The 21,955-nt window shown below is 41.1% G+C and overlaps 1 protein-coding gene across 18 annotated transcripts in view; it reads right to left on the bottom strand.

The window, feature by feature from the left end:
- The window catches only part of DGKI (diacylglycerol kinase iota), a 502,019-nt gene that overhangs the window by 150,381 nt on the left and 329,683 nt on the right, over positions 1 to 21,955 (bottom strand). For 16 of the 18 annotated variants that reach the window (XM_044946917.2, XM_044946916.2, XM_044946915.2 and 13 more), the window contains 2 exons: positions 19,290 to 19,489; positions 14,954 to 15,016 (listed from right to left, as the gene is read on the bottom strand). In XM_044946917.2, the coding sequence (XP_044802852.2) occupies positions 14,954 to 15,016; positions 19,290 to 19,489 (263 nt within the window). The remainder of the gene's footprint in view (positions 1 to 14,953; positions 15,017 to 19,289; positions 19,490 to 21,955) is intronic. The other 2 variants (XM_044946919.2, XM_044946920.2) reach the window with 1 other exon arrangement.

Consider the following 21,955-nt stretch of genomic DNA (forward strand, 5'->3'; position numbering starts at 1 on the left):
GAAAAATCACAGTTAATTAATACTTAGAATATGCTACAAATAAAAGAGCAATGTCCTTTAGCCTCTTAGACAGTTTAATTTAAAAAAATTTAAAGAATTAAACGATCAATATATGTAAAATACACAAAGTTCAGCCTTCATGTAGTTGGTGACAGAAGAAAAATCCTAAAATTTATTCAAATTTTTCTAGTACAGTGTTATGGGCTAGATTGTGTACCCCAAAAATCACACATTGAAGTCCTAACCCTACTACTGAAAAAAGTGACTGTATTTGAAGATAAAGTCTTTAAAGATGAACTGAGTTAAAATGAGGTCATCTGCTGCTGCTGCTGCTGCTGCTAAGTCGCTTCAGTCGTGTCCGACTCTGCGCGATCCCATAGACGGCAGCCTACCAGGCTCCCCCGCCCCTGGGATTCTCCAGGCAAGAACACTGGACTGGGTTGCCATTTCCTTCTCCAATGCATGAAAGTGAAAAGTGAAAGTGAAGTTGCTCAGTCGTGTCCTACCTAGTGACCCCATGGACTGCAGCCTACCAGGCTCCTCCGTCCATGGTGTTTTCCAGGCAAGAGTACTGGAATGGGGTGCCATTGTCTTCTCCAGAGGTCATATGAGTGAAACCTAATTCAATCTGACTGGTGTCCTTATAAGAAGAAGAGATTAGGAGATGGGCAGACAGGGAGGAAAGACAGTGTGAAGATCCAGGGAGAAGATGGCTATCTATAAGCCAAAGAGAGGCCTCAGAAGCAAGTAGTCTTTCCAGCATCTGCATGTCAGACTTCCAGCTTCCAGGTCAACAAGGAAATAAATTTCTGTTTAAGCCTCTGTATCTGGGCACTCTGTTATGGCAGCCCTAGCAAAGTAATACAGATGCCTATTGAAAAGATGCACTAGGAAAAATAACACACTTTGTTTTAATCCTAAAATTATGGCTGATAAAACAATACATAATAGAAGAATGAGAGAAGTCTAATTATTCACTTTCCGAAATCCCAACGTGACTTGGAAATTTCTCCTGGCTTAATGTCACTGTTGGGATGATCAGACCTTAATTTCTGACTCTTTTCCTCAAAGTCAGAGTATGTGGAATAATCTTTAAAAAGTCGTTGTTGTGTTTATTGGACTGTTACCTCTAACTTCAGGCTTTTTCATTTTTAATTTTCTAAAATTTACTTTGATTAAACAAACACACTCATGAATTTTCCTCCCCAACAGACTATACCCAAACCTTCCTGAGGGCTTCCCAGGTGGCTCAGCGGTAAAGAGTTCATCTGACAAGGCAGGAGACACCAATTCCATCCCTGAGTTGGGAAGATCCCCTGGGGTAGGGAATGGAACCGGCTCCAATATCCTTGCCTGGAAAATTCCATGGACAGAGGAGCCTGGCGGGCTACAGTCCAAGGGGTCGCAAAGAATCAGACACAACTGAAAACCTTCCTCTTTATCTTGGAGCTCACTGGGCCCCATGCCCTGCCCCTTGTACAAACACCTGAGTTAAGTATCAGCTTCACTTTTTTTGTTGTTGCTGTTTTTCTTCTTTTGAAGTGACCTTTTATTACACAAGAAGTGCTGACTTGCAAGACTGTTTCTACACCTACGCAGCCATGAATAATTCATCTGTAAATTTTAAAAGCAATGAGATATAACTTTAAATGTTGAGGGAGTCCTAATGCCCCTTTACATAATTACAGCAGATGCTGGAGCCACGATCACCTTTGCCGAGAGAACACAGGCACCATCCGTCCCCCGAGGATGTGAGCAGGACCCGCCCCTACAAGTCTCTTTTGCAGACTCAACACCATTACAAACAAGCCGAAAAGACTCTCCACCTTCTTTAGCTGTGCGAGAATTTATTTTTAACTGGGGTTTGTCATTCTGACATTTTTCATATAATAACACAAACTTCAAACCTGCAATCCTAGAGATTCACACATTTGAAACACTCAAAATTGAATTCTAACGTGTTATCTCTGAGGTTTTCTTAAAAGGGGGAGTTTATATAGTATGATTTGATTAAAACTCAGCAGTTACATATATAAAAATGCACACATACAAGAAAATGACCAGAAGTTATATCAACAGCACAATTCAGTGCCCTAAACATCACCCTCAAGCAGCCCTGGATGTTACCTTTTATGACTTACAGCACCTGATCTTGGGCAAGTTTCCCAACATTTCTTATTCTCAGTCTTCTCGTCTATGGGGTGGGAATGATAGCAATCATTATCACATACAGTTATTAGGATATTAGATTTGATCACAAATATCAGGCCCATATTATCTCTCTGGCTAAATGAAAAAATCCACCCAGGTTCTTGCTGAGAGCAAGTTGAAAGTGTACACAGCCTGGCCCCCTGATCGGTACTAAGGATAAAGAATGACCCTGTCCCCACCCCAGGGCACATCTCACCTACTTCATGTCTTAGATCCCTCTGGGGCAGATCTTCATAGAGTCTAGGGTCATGCCCTGAACTTTCACATGACAGAACTTCAGAGCTGATAAGAATCCCAGGGACCAACTGCATTTCTTTTTAATATCTGAAAAACTGAAATTCAAAAAGGTTACTATAGGATACAATCGGGTCATCACAAGGACAAAAGCAGGGCTCACATATTCACTCAAAACAGAGGCTGTCTTTCTAGGGCTTGGGGTCTACAGAATGAGGAAGACCCTGCAGTTAGAGACCTGGGTCAGCTCCTGCCGCCCCCTGGTCTTTAAGGCATTAAAGGCCCCTGCCCCTGCTACCTGGGTGAGAACAGAAGTGCAGGTGGGGTGAAGAACTGTTGTGGAAACTCGCAAAGCACAGAGGGGAAAGAAATCAGTGAGCTGAGGTGCAGCCTGGATTCAAGTCTGGAAACTGGAATAAGATGAATTCCACGAGTTCTCCTTTCCTCTGGTGTATTGGTCTTATGGAACCAGCAGAGAAGGGTGGCAGAGGAAGAAAGGAAAGCATGACAGTTTGACATAACTGAAGGTCTAGGAACTGTGGACAGTGGGGAGTGAAATCACTAGAATTCAGAAGATGTGGGGGTGGAAGCGAGAGAAAGGAGGGAGCAGAAAAGACCAGTGAAGCCCAGCAGTTTCCTCTGCTCAGAGGATCAGAGTGCAAATAGCTTTATCTTCCAGAAAGCCTGAAGCTAACTCTTTTATGGAATACCGTTGCTTTAGAAGGTTTTGTTAGTTTCTGTTGTTCAGCAAAGTGAATCAGCTGTATGTATACATATACCCCCTCTTTTTTAGATTTCCTTCCCGTTTAGGTGGCCACAGAGTATTGAGTAGAGTTCCCTGTACAATTCAGTAGGCCCTCATTAGTTATTTACTTTATACATAGCAGTGTATATATGTCAACCCCAATCTCCCAAATTCATTCCATCCCTCTTTTCCCCCTTGATAACCATAAGTTTGGCCTCTATGTCTGTGAGTCCATTTCTATTTTGCAAATAGCCTAACTATTATGCTTTGCCATTTGATTCTGAAGTAGAACTGAAAGAAATGTCACTTGCTCAATCACCGGATTCAACAATTCTCTCCTGTTCATTTAAATTTCATTTTTTTCTTTTTCGTTTTACAGCTGCATTCACTGGGGGAGGGGGGTTGGAGTGTGTGCTTACCCTCCTTACTCAGAACCAGAATCCGCTACTGCCTTTCTTTTTTGGCCATGCCACAGGGCATATAGATCTTAGTTCCCCTGATCAAGGGTGGAACCCGAGGCCCTGGCAGTGAGAGCACTGAGTCCTAACCACTGAACCACAGGGAATTTCCTCTGTTGCCTTGTAAGCAGAGATATTTTTTTAAATGGCTATTTTTTCCCCCTTTACAGACATGTGCTTATTGAAATCAGTCAAAAATTAAAGTCAATTTAAAAAATGATATATAAACCTCCTACTCAGAGATAATCACACATGGATACAATAATAACACAAGCATTAACAACAAATACATTCACAATTTTGTGCATCTGTTCAGTTCAGTTCAGTTGCTCACTCGTGTCCGACTCTTTGTGACCCCATGAATCGCAGCACGCCAGGCCTCCCTGTCCATCACCAACTCCCAGAGTTCACCCAGACTTACTTCCATCGAGTCAGTGATGCCATCCAACCATCTCATCCTCTGTCGTCCCCTTCTCCTCCTGCCCCCAATCCCTCCCAGCATCAGGGTCTTTTCCAATGAGTCAACTCTTCGCATGAGGTGGCTAAAGTACTGGAGTTTCAGCTTTAGCATCATTCCTTCCAAAGAAATCCCAGGGCTGATCTCCTTCAGAATGGACTGGTTGGATCTCCTTGCAGTCCGAGGGACTCTCAAGAGTCTTCTCCAACACCACAGCTCAAAAGCATCAATTCTTTGAAGCTCAGCCTTCTTCACAGTCCAACTCTCACATCCATACATGACCACAGGAAAAACCATAGCCTTGACTAGACGAACCTTTGTTGGCAAAGTAATGTCTCTGCTTTTGAATATGCTGTCTAGGTTGGTCATAACTTTCCTTCCAAGGAGTAAGCGTCTTCTAATTTCATGGCTGCAGTCACCATCTGCAGTGATTTTGGAGCCCAGAAAAATAAAGTCTGACACTGTTTCCCCTGTTTCCCCATCTATTTCCCATGAAGTGATGGGACCAGATGCCATGATCTTCATTTTCTGAATGTTGAGCTTTAAGCCAACTTTTTCACTTTCCACTTTCACTTTCATCAAGAGGCTTTTGAGTTCCTCTTCACTTTCTGCCATAAGGGTGGTGTCATTTGCATATCTGAGGTGATTGTTATTTCTCCCAGCAATCTTGATTCCAGCTTGTGTTTCTTCCAGTCCAGCGTTTCTCATGATGTACTCTGCATAGAAGTTAAATAAGCAGGGTGACAATATACAGCCTTGACGGATTCCTTTTCCTATTTGGAACCAGTCTGTTGTTCCATGTCCACTTCTAACTGTTGCTTCCTGATCTGCATATAGGTTTCTCAAGAGGCAGGTCAGGTGATCTGGTATTCCCGTCTCTTTCAGAATTTTCCAGTTTATTGTGATCCACACAGTCAAAGGCTTTGGCATAGTCAATAAAGCAGAAATAGATGTTTTTCTGGAACTCTCTTGCTTTTTCCATGATCCAGCGGATGTGGGCAATTTGATCTCTGGTTCCTCTGCCTTTTCTAAAACCAGCTTGAACATCAGGAAGTTCACGGTTCACATGTTGCTGAAGCCTGGCTTGGAGAATTTTGAGCATTACTTTACTAGCATGTGAGATGAGTGCAATTGTGTGGTAGTTGGAGCATTCTTTGGCATTGCCTTTCTTTGGGATTGGAATGAAAACTGACCTTTTCCAGTCCTGTGGCCACTGCTGAGTTTTCCAAATTTGCTGGCATATTGCATGCAGCACTTTCACAGCATCATCTTTCAGAATTTGAAATAGCTCAACTGGAATTCCATCACCTCCACTAGCTTTGTTCATAGTGATGCTTACCTAGGCCCTTTTAGTACCACCACAGTTGGTTTTTGGATCCAGAAATTATGACCCCCAAAATAATAATTCATGGAGTAAAATATGGGCAGATTCCTGCCCCAGGCATGAAGCCCTCTTCTGAAGGTTTAACAGGCCCAGAGGTGCTATCCATCCTGAGGTTCCATGAAGGTGGTGTGTTCACCACTAAGCTTAATTCATTCCAAGGCAAACCATGTCTGGTGGGTCTTCTTGGCTACTTTAGAGGTAAACCTCATCGTTTCCAAAGGCATGCATGTAAATTTCTATGTTGACAAGGCTCTTCCTACTCCCTGAGAGAGTCCAGGGTGTGGAAGAGTGAAGTTTACTGAAAGAAGAAAGGAAAAGAGAAAGGGTTTTGGAAAACGCATACAGAATCTTATTTTCTAATTAAAGGGCCAGTACTGAATAAACAAAATAAATAGGCCTTTCATAGCATATTACACAATTCAAGAAAATGCTGAAACAAAAGGTTTGATGTGACTAGTTGGAGACAAAATGACCAAATTTTTAGAAAGCATTTCAAAGAATTTTCTAGTTTACTTTCTTGGCCAGAGGCATGCAAATATTAAACCACCTGTGACCAATTTGTATTTTTCCAATCATGAAGATGAAAGATTCTTGGTTCTCTCTTGGTTTTGTCTCAAGAAATAAATTATTAAACTCAACTCAAAAGAAAAAAATAGACACATCAAAAATATTTCTCTTTCTCTTAGTAAAACTCCCTTTCTTCCTAAAACAAAAATCAATTTGCTTTCATCCTTTACCAAGAAGCCATCACTTAATTGGAAGCAAGTTTAGAATGCAGTCATAGTCAGGTTGTGGTCAAAGGTAACAATTCACACTTTTTTCAAGGACCTGTGTCTAACTCTGCCTTCCCCAAGATAACAAGCAAATCCATGCAGTTTAGCATTGGGAAACATCTTGTTTATGTTTAAATTTTGACTGTTGTGCAAGATTGCCTATTACAATTAACATTGGTTGGTTGCAGTTCAAAACACACTGGTTTCTCTGCAGAGCTTAGCTATGGTACCCTCTGAGTTACTGTATCAGGTAAAAAGAGGATACAGTGTGAAAACTCTCTGCTTTAAAAGACAGCAGATGGAGTTTCCCAGTGGTCCAGTGATTGGGAGTCTGCCTTGGGATTCAGGGCATGCAGGTTCAATCCCTGGCCAGGGAACTAAGATCCCACATGTCATGGTGTAACTAAGTCCACGTGTTGCAACTACTGAAGCTTGAGTGCCACAACTAGAGAGCCTGCACCCAGAAACAAAGGATCCTGCAAGACACAGAGATGATCCCCTCTGTTGTGCAGTGACTAAGACTCAAAGCAGCCGGAAAAAAAAAAAAACAAACAAACACCCCAGCAGAGCAGTTCTGGTTCTGGGTGAGCAAGGTAAGCACCCACCATTCTTTTCCCCCAATGAATGCAGCCATAAAACCTGGACAGAATGCATAAAACAGGTATTTAAGAACTCAAAAAGTAAATGACGGGGAGAAGACCAGAATTTAAAATACCATCCAACTAATGGTGAGTTCTCTCCTCCTTTGACCTCTAATCCACCCTAGTCTAGACTCCAGGCAGTACAAAGCCTAAAATGGACAACAGGCAAAGGCAGAGAAAGCTCTAGGAGAGCCCTTGAGCTGATGTGAGGATAGGAAAGGGACTATGAATGAGTAGAGAAACTGGGGAACATCTTCCTCTTTTATTCCTGCTCCATCTTCTCACAATTCAACACTCAGGCAATCTTGCTGTGCTGGCGGCAGCAATTACAAAGGTCTTAGGCACTTAAAACTATCAAGAGAGGAAGGTAAACAACAGGCTACTACTGCAGAGCACAGGGAACTATATTCAACATCCTGGGATAAACCAGAATGGAAATGAATATGAAAAAGAATGTACATATGGATAACCGCATTACTTTGCTGTCCAGTAGAAATTAACACTAACATTGTAACTTGACAATACTTAAAAAAAAAAAAAATCTTTAAGGAAGGGGAATCTTCCTCTCTGATAAGAGGAGCTGTGGTCCCAAGAGGGTGGGATAAACGACCATGCTTCTCTTTCTCTTCCGGTCCTTTCCTTCCCTGGTCCTGGAGGCGGAAGAATGAGGTAACTAAAGCCCTAGCATCCTGGCTGAAGGATCTGAAAAGGGAGCCCCAAGAAATGGGACAGTGTGGAGTGCAATGAGAGAGAGAGAGAGAGGCAGGAGCTCGGGGAAGCAACTCCACAGGGACGTTCATGAACTTGGGTTCATCCCTCAACTGCAAATGTGTGAATCTGGCCCTAAGCCTAGTACCACAGACTTTGGGAACTAAAGCTACAGAGCAGACCTCCACTCAAATTCCACCCTGCAACTAGGTGGGGCACACGCCAGACAAACAGGAACAGCACTGCAAAGGCTCTGAAAATACAGCTAACGCTCAGAAGATGAGTCAGAAGTTGTGGTCTGAAAGCTGATTCCACTGCTTTCTAAAATGAAGAAATGATTAAGCAAAACACATATCTAACAAAGGCTTGGATCCAAAATACTGGACCATCTTACTCAATAGGAAGAAAACAAACAGCCCAGTTTAAGAAATGTGCAAAAGACTTGAGAGGATGATTCACTGTAGAATATATAAAAGCTGGCAAGTAGTCATATGAAAAGACACTGGTATTAAATGATTAAAATTTTAAAATATTGACATTATTCAGTGCTGAAAGCGATGGGGGACAATAGGAACTCTCATACACAGTTGGTGGAAATGCAGAATGGTACAACCACAATGGAAAATAGTGTGTTGATTTCTCATGAAGTTACCAGATGACCCTGGACTCCCTCCCACGTGTTTAACCTGGAAAAATGAAAACTTAGTTTTTACGAAACTTGTTAATCAATGTTAATGCAGCTCTATTCAGAATAACACAAACTGGAAATAACCCAGATGTCCTTTTGGGTTATTGGGTAAATAAATGGAAACATCCATGCAGGGAATACTATTTAGCAACAAAAAGGAACAAATTATTATTATATGCAACAATTCTGATAAATATCAAAGATGTTATGTTTACGCAAAGGAACCAGTTATAAAGGTTGCATATCGTGTGATTCCATGTATACAGCATTCTCTATAACACAAAACTGGGGCTGCCAATTTTGGTGGCTCAGACGGTAAAGAATCTGCCTGCAATGCAGGAGACCCAGGTTCAATCCCTGGGTCAGGAAGATCCCCTGGAGAAGGAAATGGCAACCCACTCCAGTATTCTTGCCTAGAGAATTCCATGGACAGAGAAGCCTGGTGTGGGTTACAGTCCATGGGGTTGCAAAGAGTCAGGCATGACTGATGCAGCTAACACTTTCACTTTTTCAAAACACAAAACTATAACAATCAGTGGTTGCCAGAGGTTGAGATGAGAGATTCAGGGGTTAGAGGGTGTGATCATAAAGGATATAGATTACAAGGCAGCTTTTTGGAATGACAGAACCCTTCTATAGCCTGATTTTGATGCTGGCTAAATGGATCGATACATGTCTTAAAAGTGGGAACTATATATCAAAAAAAGTCAATTTGACCCTATATTAATTTTAAAGTATAAAAACAAATATAATAAATACTCAATAAAAGGTTATTCACATGAAGTACAACCAGAATCTCTATTTGGACGCTTGTCACACTGTGTCATAACTGTGTTAACACTAGGTCTATTCCTACAGTGCATCCATTTCTCCAGGGCAGTATCCTTAGCTTTCTAATCTCTTATCTCCAGACTCCCACAGAGTATCTGGCATCTAAAGTAGACACTGAATAATATTTTTCAAAGGTAAAAAATGAATACATTAGATGTAACCAGTTCACATTATTTCAGTTTGGTAAAGGAAGAGCAGGAGAGAAACAAAACTTAATGAAAAGAACTCCTAAAAGTGAAAGAGTTCCAGAAAGACTCATTTTACAGTTACACACTTTTGGGGGCTTTTTGGGCGTGACCACATAACATTAATATTTATGATTTATGAGATAATGCATGTATGTAGTCTTCAACAGGGATTCTACTGTAAAGGCATTAATTATAATGAATTTATTAATTGAGGGACTGCTCTAATAATTCTTTGAGGAACACTGGGGAGGCAAGGGTGAACGGGGTGAAGGGGGTCAAAAGGTACAAGCATCCATTATAAAATAAATAAATCCTAGGGATGTAATGTGGTGACTACATGGTGACTAGAATTAATAGCATTGCATTGTCTATTTTAAAGTTGCTAAGCGATCTTAAAAGCTCTCATCATAAGAAAAAACTATTGATGATGATAGATACTGGGTTTCATGGTAACATCTTATGGAAAAAGTTGGATGAACTTTTTGGCCAACTCAATATTAACTAGACTTACCGTGATGATCATTTCACAATATAAACAAACACTGAATAATTATGTGGTACACTTGAAGCTAATATAATGCTAGCTGTCAATTATATCTCAATAAAAAAGAAAAAAAGTAAGAATGGCCAGGTTACAAGGTATGTTATATTAAGAAGAGATAGCAAGAATACAAGAAGACCTATACAAAAAAGATCTTCATAACACAGATAACCATGATGGTGTGATCACTCACCTACAGCCAGGCATCCTGGAATGTGAAGTCAAGAGGGCCTTAGGAAGCATCACTATGAACAAAGCTAGTGGAGGTGATGGAATTCCAGTTGAGCTATTTCAAATCCTAAAAGATGCTGCTGTGAAAGTGCTGCACTCAATATGCCAGCAAATTAGAAAAACTCAGCAGTGGCCACAGGACTGGCAAAGGTCAGTTTTCATGCCAATCCCAAAGAAAGGTATTTCATTCCAATACCATTTCATTCCAAAGCCAAAGAATGCTCAAACTACCACAGAATTGCACTCATCTCACACACTAGCAAAATAATGCTCAAAGTTCTCCAACCTAGGCTTCCACAGTACATGAACCAAGAACTTCTAGATGTTCAAGCTAGATTTAGAAAAGGCAGAAGAACCAGAGATCAGATTGCCAACATCCATTGGATCATAGAAAAAGCAAGAGAATTCCAGGAAAAAAAAAAATCTACTTCTGCTTTATTGACCATGCCAAAGCCTTTGACTGTATGGATCACAACAAACTGAGGAAAATAATTCAAGAGATGGGAGTACCAAACCACTTGACCTGCCTGAGAAATCTGTATGCAGGTCAAGAAGCAATAGTTAGAACCGGACATAGAACAATGGACTGGTTCCAAAATGGGAAAGGAGTACATCAAGGCTGTATATTGTCACCCTGCTTATTTAACTTATATGCAGGGTACATCATGTGAAATGCTGGGCTGGATGAAGCACAAGGTAGAATAAAGACTGCCGGGGAAATATCAATAACCTCAGATATGCAGATGACACCATCCTCATGGCAGAAAATGAAGAGGAACTAAAGAGCCTCTTGATGAAGGTGAAAGAGAAGAGTGAAAAAGCTGGCTTAAAACTCAACATTCAAAAAATGAAGATCATGGCATCTGGCCCCATCACTTTATGGAAAACAGGAAAACAATGGAAACAGTGACAGACTTTATTTTCTCAGGCTCTAAAATCACTGCAGATAGTGACTGCAGCCATGAAATTAAAAGATGCTTGCCCCTTGGAAGAAAAGCTATGACCAACCGAGACAGTATATTAAAAAGCAGAGACATTATTTTGCCAACAAAGGTCTGTGCAGTAAAGCTATGGTTTTTCCAGTAGTCATGTATGGATATGAGAGTTGGATCATAAGGAAAGTTGAGTGCTAAAGAATCGATGCTTTTGAACTGTCCCTTGGACTGTTTTGAGAGTCCCTTGGACTGCAAAGAGATCAAACCAGTCAACCCTAAAGGAAATCAGTCCCTATTATTCATTGGAGGGACTGATGTTGAAGCTAAAGCTCCAATACTTTGGTCACCTGATGCCAAGAACTGACTCATTAGAAAAGACCCTGATGCTGGGAAAGATTGAAGGCAGGAGGAGAAGGGGATGACAGAGGATGAGATGGTTGGATGGCATCACCGACTCAATGGACATGAGTTTGAGCAAGCTCCAGGAGTTGGTGAGGGACGGGGAATCCTGGCGTGCTGCAGTCCATGGGGTTGTAAAGAGTTGGACATGACTGAGCGACTGAACTGAAGCCAACTCTGGAAATTATAGCTTTTCTCTGATGTAAAAAAAAGAAAAAGGTACAGAACATAAAACTTGTAGTGAAATAATTCATTTACTTTATTTTGTTCTATTGGATGAAGGCACTAAGTACCTTTGATTTGTTGCCTTTGTTGTCACTCAGCCATGTCCAACTCTTTGCAACTCCATGGATGTAGCTCGCTGGGCTCCTCTGTCCATGGGATTTTCTGGGCAAGAATACTGGAGTGGGTTGCCCTTTCCCCCCACCTAGGGGATCTTCCTGACCCAAGGATTGAACCTGAGTCTCCTGTGTCTCCTGAATTGGCAGGCAGATGCTTTACCCTCACCAGTTCAGTTCAGTTTACCCTCATATATGGTCAAAACAAAAATTTCAAGGGTCTCCTTTGTGTAAAGCTGAAATTTCCCCTGTAGGCACATATTAATAGTATGCCGCAATTCCTAATAATTTATGCATTATGTTGTCAAAACCATGACTTCCTCCCTAATTAAAAAAAAAGTCATAGGAAAGCTAAAGAGAAAAGATAATTCAAGTTGCTTTAGGAAAGTAACATTTGCTTTAGAAACAGCATAAAGAGGTTTCTCCCAAAGGAAAGATCATCTGTAAAAAAGAGTTGTTATGAGCAGAGAATAGCTGATACAAGAGTAAAAAAAGAAAAAAAAAGTTTAGCTCTCTAAACTGGAATCCTGACTTTCGTGAGGACCAAGGCAAGGTTAATGTGATTCTCAAACACTGCTGCAAACGGCAGCATGGGAGTGGGTCTAAGCTAAGTTTACGTCTGCCATAATATTGGCTTGGCCAAAAAGTGAATTTGGGTTTTTCCATACAATCTTAGAGAAAAACCCAAACCAACTTTTTGGCCAGCCCAATATATAAAGACAATGCTTATTATTGTGCTTGGATTTTTTTCTCCACTTTCCTTGCTCTATTGGACAGTGTTTAGTTATCGAATTTTTAGAATAATACTCTAATAAATACTTATTATATAAGTTATCAGTTACACATATATGCACTAATTAACATAGCATATATAAGTATAAAATACTTTAGATCAATAGTCAAGTTTTAAGTGGTCATATCTGGGGTCCTGTTACACTCTATGAAAACTAACAGGACAGTTCACCTTCCTATAGCATACATGCCTGGAAAAAGAAAAGAAAGGAACAAAGAGCCTCATTTAAATTATATGATGAAAACGAACACAACCAAAGCTTACGTGGTGATAGAAATATGACAAATATCACCCACGTGTCTGCTGTTGATATTCTCAATTGTTTGAACTCTATCAACAAAGGTGCTGAAAATAATGAACACTGAGAGCCATTCTGGACTCAAATTTATTGAACAGGACTTATGTAGAAAAATATACCCCAGTAACAGCTGCTAAATTAGAAAGTAAATACTATCTTCTTCTTGTCTGACCAGTCAATACTGAGTTCCATGAAAGTATAGGGTTGTTGTGCTCAACCCTAAATACCAGGCAGAAAACAGCATCGGACACAGAGCAAGTACAAAATAACACTTTTAGAAAAACTTTTTGTCTTATATACAGGGTTATTGTTACCATCTTTCTAAATTCCATATATACGAGACAGCAAAAGGGACAATGATGTATACAACAGTCTTTTGGACTCTGTGGGGGGGGGGGGATGATTTGGGAGAATGGCATTGAAACATGTATAATATCATATATGAAACGAGTCGCCAGTCCAGGTTCGATGCATGATAATGGATGCTCGGGGCTGGTGTACTGGGACAACCCAGAGGGATGGTACAGGGAGGGAGGAGGGAGGAGGGTTCAGGATGGAGAACACATGTATACCTGTGGCGGATTCATGTTGATATATGGCAAAACCAATACAATATTGTAAAGTTAAAAAATAAAAAAAAAAATTTTCAATAAATGAATAAATTAGCATGTTTTCACAAGATTAGAGTTGAAAGTAAAATTATATAATAACTGAACTTTAGGAATCACATTGGCACATCCCTGGATGTTAGATACTGGCATGGTTCTATTTAGACATGCATTCTTTCATTCATTCCACCAACCAACAAACAATTCTTTCTAATTTCAGAATACTTTGTGTTAAGGTCTGTGATCAGGACTGGGAATACAAAAGTCATAGGAAGATACTGCAAATGATTTCAAGTGGCCTAAGTGTAGTGTGGGATACACACAGATATAGAGCTAATATAATTAGTACCAATCAATTATACCTTGAGAACTATAATAAGTACAACCTTATAATAGTGAATTCCAATGAGGACATAACTAGTTCTACCAGAAATAATCAAGGTATAGTTCTTAGCAAAGGCAGTTATTCAACTGAGCTCTGAGAAATACAAAGGATACTGATAGATAAAAAACAGCAGATTATAAATTGTTAAGAACATGAATTTTGAAAACAGCCTGCAGAAGTATGAATCCTAGTCTACCACTTATTAGCTGTGTGACTTTCCTGAAGTTACTTAACTTCTCTGTTCATCAGATCCCTCATATATAACATGGAAGCAATAATACCACTTATAGCATAGGGGTGTTGGGGAGTAAGTTAGTTGACGTATGTAAAGCACCTTTAACAGCACCTGAAACATAATATAAGTATATGTAAGATGGAGAAGAGAAGCAAAGAAAGAAAGAAGAAACAGCATAAAAAAGTCCTGAAGTGCTAAAAAAATAATTTCTTTCTGTTCTTCACCAGCAAAAAAAAAAAAAAAAAAAAGCATAAAGTGTGCTAAGTACAAACTACTATGTATAAAATGCATTTTGCCAACTCATTAACAACTTTGGGTCATTGATCATTTATTACCACTACAGATGCTCAACCCGGAAAAATGCACAGATGCACGTACATACACTGAAAGCTCCACACATATCAATAATTTCAGGGGACCATCCACAGAATCAAGGGTAGCGGGTGCTTCTTTGCACATACGTACACTCAAAGCTCCACACATATCAATAATTTCAGGGGTCCATCCACAGAATCAAGAGTAGCAGGTGCTACTTCAAGGTCAGAGCCATAGATGATGGAATGGCCTAATGGGTTTACTTTCCATAGAAATCAAAGCTTGGTATGGAATTTCATACAACCCTGTGCAACTTTGGACCCTGAAGTATCTAATCAAAAAACTTAAACTGTGAACTCATAGGAAACTGAGATGAATAGAACACAGAGAACTTTGCAGCTGCGTCTCAAATCAAAGAAGGGCTAAAGTGGACAATCACAGCAAGGTGGTTCTTTGTCTGAGAAGCAGACCTGTGAAGGACGAGGATGCAGGTCCTCTGGCCCTGAGGAGATGAGGCTGAGAGACACAATGTAATAACAGAACGGTTTTGTACTCACATGGTGAAGGAGCCTGGGGGGGCAGACACTCTCCGCAGGTCCGCAGCTTGCACCTGATGGATACTAGAGGCAGCAGGGAATGAGCAGCGAAGACAGTCAGCAAAACAGCGTGGACAGACAGGGAACAAGCCGGGAGAGAGAAAGAGAGACACACAAAATTTAAACAGAACTTAAATGAGCGCGTCACCAAACAGTGAATGAAAAGAAAAGGAAAACCAAGCCAGCCACAGAAAGAATCCAAAAAGCCAGTGATAGCGACGAAGCCAACGGGACACATGGCAGGGCCGGGGCTCAGGCAAGCCGCAGACTGGGCCATGAGGCAGGGTGCCTGCAGCTGCTGCAGGAGCGTGGTGCTGCTCGGGGCTGCGGGCACCACGGTCCTCTCTGGCTCTAGGTCTCACAGGGCATCCATCTGTGCGTGTGCACAGACACACACACGCACACACACACACACACACACACACACACACACGGGTGGTAGGCTGGCCCAATCAACTCATCTTCCAGCAGAATCAAGGTAAGCTGAATCGTGTAACAAATAGTCCTCATGATTCCAGGGCTTTGTTGAAATGTTCATGTCAAAAGAAAAACCATCTTGAACAGAGCCACCCAACAAAAACTTTACGGTCATACCAAGAAAGCCTAATTTCATCACAACGATGCTGTAATTCCACTGATACTCTTGGCAGTGGAGTGAAACCATTGACTTCTCTCTCTTCTCTACACCTCCTTTTAAAAAAAATAAAATAAAAGAGAGGGTCTTCCATGGCTACCACAAAAGATAAAATGTGGAACTGAAGAAATGAAACCCCACATTTCCTGTTACTTTTATGTTATTAGTAACAGCTCTTACTCTCTCAGACCATTTGAATGGTTTCAGTATAAGACTTTTCCCCAATCCGTCTTTTCCCTATAACCCTACTCCCTCATTTCTGCTGGGTATGTAAATTCTCATATGAAGCCTCCCACGAATTAACTCCTTATTATCCTCAAAGGGCTATCAGTTATCACCAATAGTACTTCTCAGCAGCCCAGGATGGTGGAACCCAGTTGCCCAATTCATAGTCTGCCAACTGAAAATCTTTCCCTTGGAGTATGCAGTCACCCTTCACATTGCTGTCTTAATTACTACAGAACTCAGGCTAAGATCTTCCTAAGCACCTGAGTTAACGTAGAACTTCTGATCTCCTTCCAGAGTGCCTTTCAAATAGCAAGATCAGATTTATCTAGCTATCATGTTACTATAACATGAATATGAACCTACACAAACCTGCTCAATTACTTTTGGGGTGGATGATATTTATTAGCGTCACATCTGAAGTATATTCATAAACCATAAATGACATATAAAGGCATATGCTCCGTATCAATGGGGTGGGCAGAGGAGGGGGTAGTGAACCTAATGGGCGAAGCTAGTCTTTTAGTTCGTATATGGTAATAGCAAATGTGATCACAAGCCAAGAAATATTTTTTTAGAAATTTTTTTTTCTTTTTGCAGAAGTAAAGATCTAGGGGCATCATGAAAACCATTTAGCTGTTTATCATGAGATTTTCTCCAGCCATCCACGTGTACCAGATCTTGAAATTCTTAAGCATATATCTTCCACTTGCTACCATAAAATACGATCAAGAGATTTTCTATATTATTTTTATACTCACAAAGTTTTAGATTTATGTTATTTTGGAATCGGTTTCTGAGAAATGCAACAGATGGAACATTATAGATCTGGTGCCTGTGGGAGTCCCTTGTTCAACATGTAACATTAAGACTCCGCACATAGACAGGCACTGGGGACTCTGCGAGGAAAACCCCAGGGTCTCCCCCCAGAGCAGGGGAGACAAGTCAACCAGTAAGGTCACTAGTTTTGATAAACGGTGTGACAGAAGTAACAAGAGCACTACAGGTACGCCGAGTGGTGTATGGAACGGCCGGAAGCAGAAGGAAAAGGATTCTCAGGGAAAGTGATGTGTCTGTCGATGGGAGTGTGAACTCGAGCCAAAGCGAAAAGATGAAAGGAAGGAAGGGACAAACTCAAGAAGAGCAACAGGAGAGCAGAAATACGATGACGTTCAAGACAGGCCCTACTGCTCTCTGTCTGGACTGCAAAGGTGAACTTTGCACAACGGTGGCCTAAAGAACGAAAAGCTTGATGGACTCACAACGTGGAAGAAAACACCTAAGGAGGTATCCATGGCCAGGCTTCCCTTACACTGGAAACTCCACTTGGAAATTTAGTGGAAAAAGCTTGATTTCCAAACAGAAAGAAGTGGTCTAATCACAGGGGGTGAATAATAGTAGTGGGTGACAGATTTTCTAAAAATGCAGTGTTGAAGGATAATTGTAATAAGTAGGAATCAAGATCTTTGCTAATCTTTAAGATTATATATATATATATGTCCTTTTAAGAAACGGACAGAATATTATTACTGCCATTTCACAGAAGTTTATCTTCGAGTCTGAGGCTGCTTAAATGGAGGCACCACTGCCCCCTGGTGGCAAGTAACTGCATTTTTGAGATGAAATTGCTTCTTGAACACCCTCGCAGCTAAATCTGTGAAGTCACATCATATGTACCACATGTACCAAAAAACCCAACTCTTTACATTTGATTTTAATACGTGAAGAAAGCCGCAATAAATTCTTAATACAGTTTCTGAACAAAAACAACTTTTTTTTTTTCTCAAGGGCAAAAATTGTTTGAAACTAAACACCCCAAAATAATTACATGTCTGATAAGGCTACTAAGGGTAGAAGCACCAGGCATGAAAATGAGAGCTGTTTGCCTGTAGATACTAAGAATTTTTAGCCCTGCTAACAAGTGACCTACAAGTGACCCAAAACAACCTGGACTATCTCAGAGAGGACTTACCACTTTGTAGTTCAGATATTCTCTTAAACTGATAGTTCACAGCTTAACTCTGAACATTTTTAAGAGAGAGTATGGCCAGCTGTATACTGCTGCTGACACCTTGCCTGAAACTTGTGAAGTGTATATCCAACCTAATAACAGGGAAAGGCGGAGGATAGCAAAAGCAGCCGAAATGACCCTAGAGTTTCTCGAGCTGCAAAATGTACACAAAATGAAAAAGGCAACTACACCAGCCCTGTGGATAAGGATCTAGGAAAAATGCTGGGCAAGCGCAGAGTGATTCTTGAATAAGGGCGCAGAGGAGAGAAGACCCCTCAAGCTTAGAAGTAGAGGCTACAGAGGAAAATGCTTTATGAGCCCCGTCGAATGCTACCCTTCAACATCTGCCTTTCCCGAACAGGGGTGAAGCTTTGGCAGAGAACGCCTGTGTCACGGGTTCATTCTGCACACTTCTATAGTTGTCACGCTGGCTCAGTAAACACCTTGGCAAAGCATGCCCTTGCTTCGCAGGCACTAGAGGAAGCCAGCCATTCAGTACAAATACATAACCATGCATCACGGGCCACAGACAGGAGGAGCACCTCCGAGGGTACCTCACTGTGACACAAGAATGGCCAAAATTCAAACCGGGAAATGGCCTTGCCTTAAGTCAGGTCAGACACAGGGTATGATATAGAAGAGGCTCAAAATGATGCCCCAAATCCCCATGTTTCGTCATCCCTTTCTCTAACCCCAAATAGACATTTTCAATCAAAAATTAGGTAAAGGGACTCTATAAAATGAATATGCACTCAACATAGCCAGTCATTATCACCTTTTCCAAATCAGTTTATCAAAGCACCCAAGAAAGGAAAGGGTCCAGGAGGGGTACATTTTGTTCAGGCATTGAGTCATGGGTCAGGTCTCATCTATTAGATAACAGGATGCTCTCCAGCAATGGAAAACCTGAGTCGAAGCATCAGAGAATATAGGACTCCAAACTGGGAGCATTGGGAAAGGGACAGTCCACTAACAAGCAGAAGGAGATGCAATATGGGGAGAGGTGAGCCAAAACCCAGTTCTGCCAACCTTCTGCCCTGGAGAAACCAACAATCTCCAAATGACCAGGGTCAAGAAGAGGAGACCAACAGTGCCTTCTTAAAATGAAAGCAAACACGTTTAACCAGACAGGCTTTATGACCCTGAACCACTCAATGATTTTCGGCTGGTCCCAGTCAATGTATACTCAAGTGGGTGGTCGGTGAAAAAGCATCATCAATCTAACATACAACAATTACTCCTGAAAGAAGCGTGTGGTTACCGTATAGTAAACATGAAGAAGAAATATGTGCAAGAGGCCAAGGGACAGCTGAGGTTCCTGGACTGTTCTCCTCTCTCGGCACAGGGAGGCCTCCGGCCATGCACATGCTCAGTGCCCTGCTCGCCGCGGTCTCCGTGTTCACAAAGGGGGGCGAGGGCAGACTCACTCATTGAGCAAAGGCATGGATGTTCTCCTCTTGCTCTTCTGCACCATGTTGGCCTGGTTCCTCAGTGAGATCCGAATCATAGCCGGGGCCAACCTGCAGGGCTCCCCATCCACTTGCATGGGGATGGATTTGTAAGTTAGCAGCATGACCTCCCGACACTGGTGCAGCCTTTCTCCATGGCCTCCGACTTGCAGGGCAGCCTGTGAAGACAAGAGGCAAAAGGAAGCAAGAGCTTAGTGCCTGAGTTACTCAGGAGGGACTACCCTGGTGGTCCAGTGGTTGAGACTTTGCCTTTCAATGTAGGGTGTGCGGGTTCAATCCCTGGTCAGGGAGTTAAGATTCCACATGCCTCGCAGTCAAAAAACCCAAACATAAAAACAGAAGCTACATTGTAACAAATTCAATAAAGACTTTAAATATGATCCACATTAAAAAAAATCTTAAAAAAAAAGAATTACTACTCAGGAAACCCAGAAACCCCAAGTCCACTGCATATAATCAAAAGGTCTTTGAAACATACTTAGTGAAAGCTGTTAGTTGTGAGTAAAATGGGAAACCTTGGGTAAATCATGAATACAAATAAGCTAAAATGTTTAAACTTTTGAAAGCTTGATCGCAAATCCTCATTGACAGCCACTTTTTGCTTTTATGTATTTTCAGCCTTAATCATGTTAGGTTAATACAAAAGCTCTTTTTGTTATCTACTTCCATTAAATAACCAATGTGTGCAAAACAGAAAGAATATTAAAAAAGACAAAATACATAGTTTAAGACAGCTACTATACTATAGCTAATATATAAATATATTTATATATTATACAATTATTATAGTTATATATTAAATATTCATTATATTAAAATATGCTACCCATCCTTAGAAAAATTTTCAAACTTCAGGCAAGCTTTTCCTTCTTACCTAAAACCTCCTCAAACTACTCCTAATCTGTATAAGATCAATGAAATGCAAAATAATAATCCTCAGTTGAAACCATTCTGAAGAGTAAAGCAGCTTTGAGGATCAAAATCAAGCACAATAAGAGCTTGGTTCACTACAGTAGCCACAAAATGAAAAGTCAATCCAACATTAAAATTCTGCAATGAATTAGCATAACTTCTCTGCCTAAGTAAAAAAAAAAAAAAAATACTTTAGTATCACTCACCCTTACAAGGATGAACTAAAATCAAATAATATGTTTGGTTACAGCATACACAGAGACTGCCCAAACTGTCTTATACCGTTTGATGAACATTTTTATACACATATATGAATCTCCATCCAGATTAAGTTTTAGGCAATTTACAGCAACCAGAAGGTTTCCAAGTGCTTCTGTCCAATCTCCGATCTATTTATACTCCTCTCACCTCCCACTAACTGATTTCTATTACCATAGATTCAATGTGTTTGAACTTGAAGTTCATAAAAATCATTCAACATGTAGTCTCATGTCTGACATCTTTTGCTTATCATTATTTCTGAGTAATAGAAAAGTATCAGAGAAGGCAATGGCACCCCACTCCAGTACTCTTGCTTGGAGAGTCCCATGGATGGAGGAGCCTGGTAGGCTGCAGTCCATGGGGTTGCTAAGAGTCGGACACAACTGAGCGACTTCACTTTCACCTTTCACTTTTATGCACTGGAGAAGGAAATGGCAACCCACTCCAGTGTTCTTGCCTGGAGAATCCCAGGGATGGCGGAGCCTGGCGGGCTGCCGTCTATGGGGTCGCACAGAGTCGGACATGACTAAAGCGACTTAGCAGCAGAAAAGTATATTTATCTACTCTTCTTCTGGTAAACATTTGGCGGTTTCAAGTTTGCGGCTATTATTGAGGCAAACTTTCTTGTATTTCTTGGTGGATACATACATACAATGAGTAGAATTGCTATGCTGTAAGTTTAGATGTATATTTAACTATAGTAGATACTACTAACAGTTGTTCAATCAGATCAGTCCAGTCTCTCAGTCATGTCCGACTCTTTGTGACCCCATGAATCGCAGCACGCCAGGCCTCCCTGTCCATCACCAACTCCCGGAGTTCACTCAGACTCATGTCTATCGAGTTGGTGATGCCATCCAGCCATCTCATCCTCCCTCGTCCCCTTCTCCTCCTGCCCCCAATCCCTCCCAGCATCAGAGTCTTTTCCAATGAGTCAACTCTTCGCATGAGGTGGCCAAAGTACTGGAGTTTCAGCTTTAGCATCATTCCTTCCGAAGAAATCCCAGGGTTGACCTCCTTCAGAATGGACTGGTTGGATCTCCTTGCAGTCCAAGGGACTCTCAAGAGTCTTCTCCAACACCACAGTTCAAAAGCATCAATTCTTCGGCGCTCAGCCTTCTTCACAGTCCAACTCTCACATCCATACATGACCACAGGAAAAACCATAGCCTTGACTAGACAAACCTTTGTTGACAAAGTAATGTCTCTGCTTTTGAATATGCTATCTAGGTTGGTCATAACTTTCCTTCCAAGGAGTAAGTGTCTTTTAATTTCATGGCTGCAGTCACCATCTGCAGTGATTTTGGAGCCCAGAAAAATAAAGTCTGACACTGTTTCCACTGTTTCCCCATCTGTTTCCCATGAAGTGATGGGACCAGATGCCATGATCTTCGTTTTCTGAATGTTGAGCTTTAAGCCAACTTTTTCACTCTCCTCTTTCACTTTCATCA

This window comes from Bubalus bubalis, chromosome 8 (assembly GCF_019923935.1).
Source record: "Bubalus bubalis isolate 160015118507 breed Murrah chromosome 8, NDDB_SH_1, whole genome shotgun sequence".
NCBI lineage: Eukaryota > Metazoa > Chordata > Mammalia > Artiodactyla > Bovidae > Bubalus > Bubalus bubalis.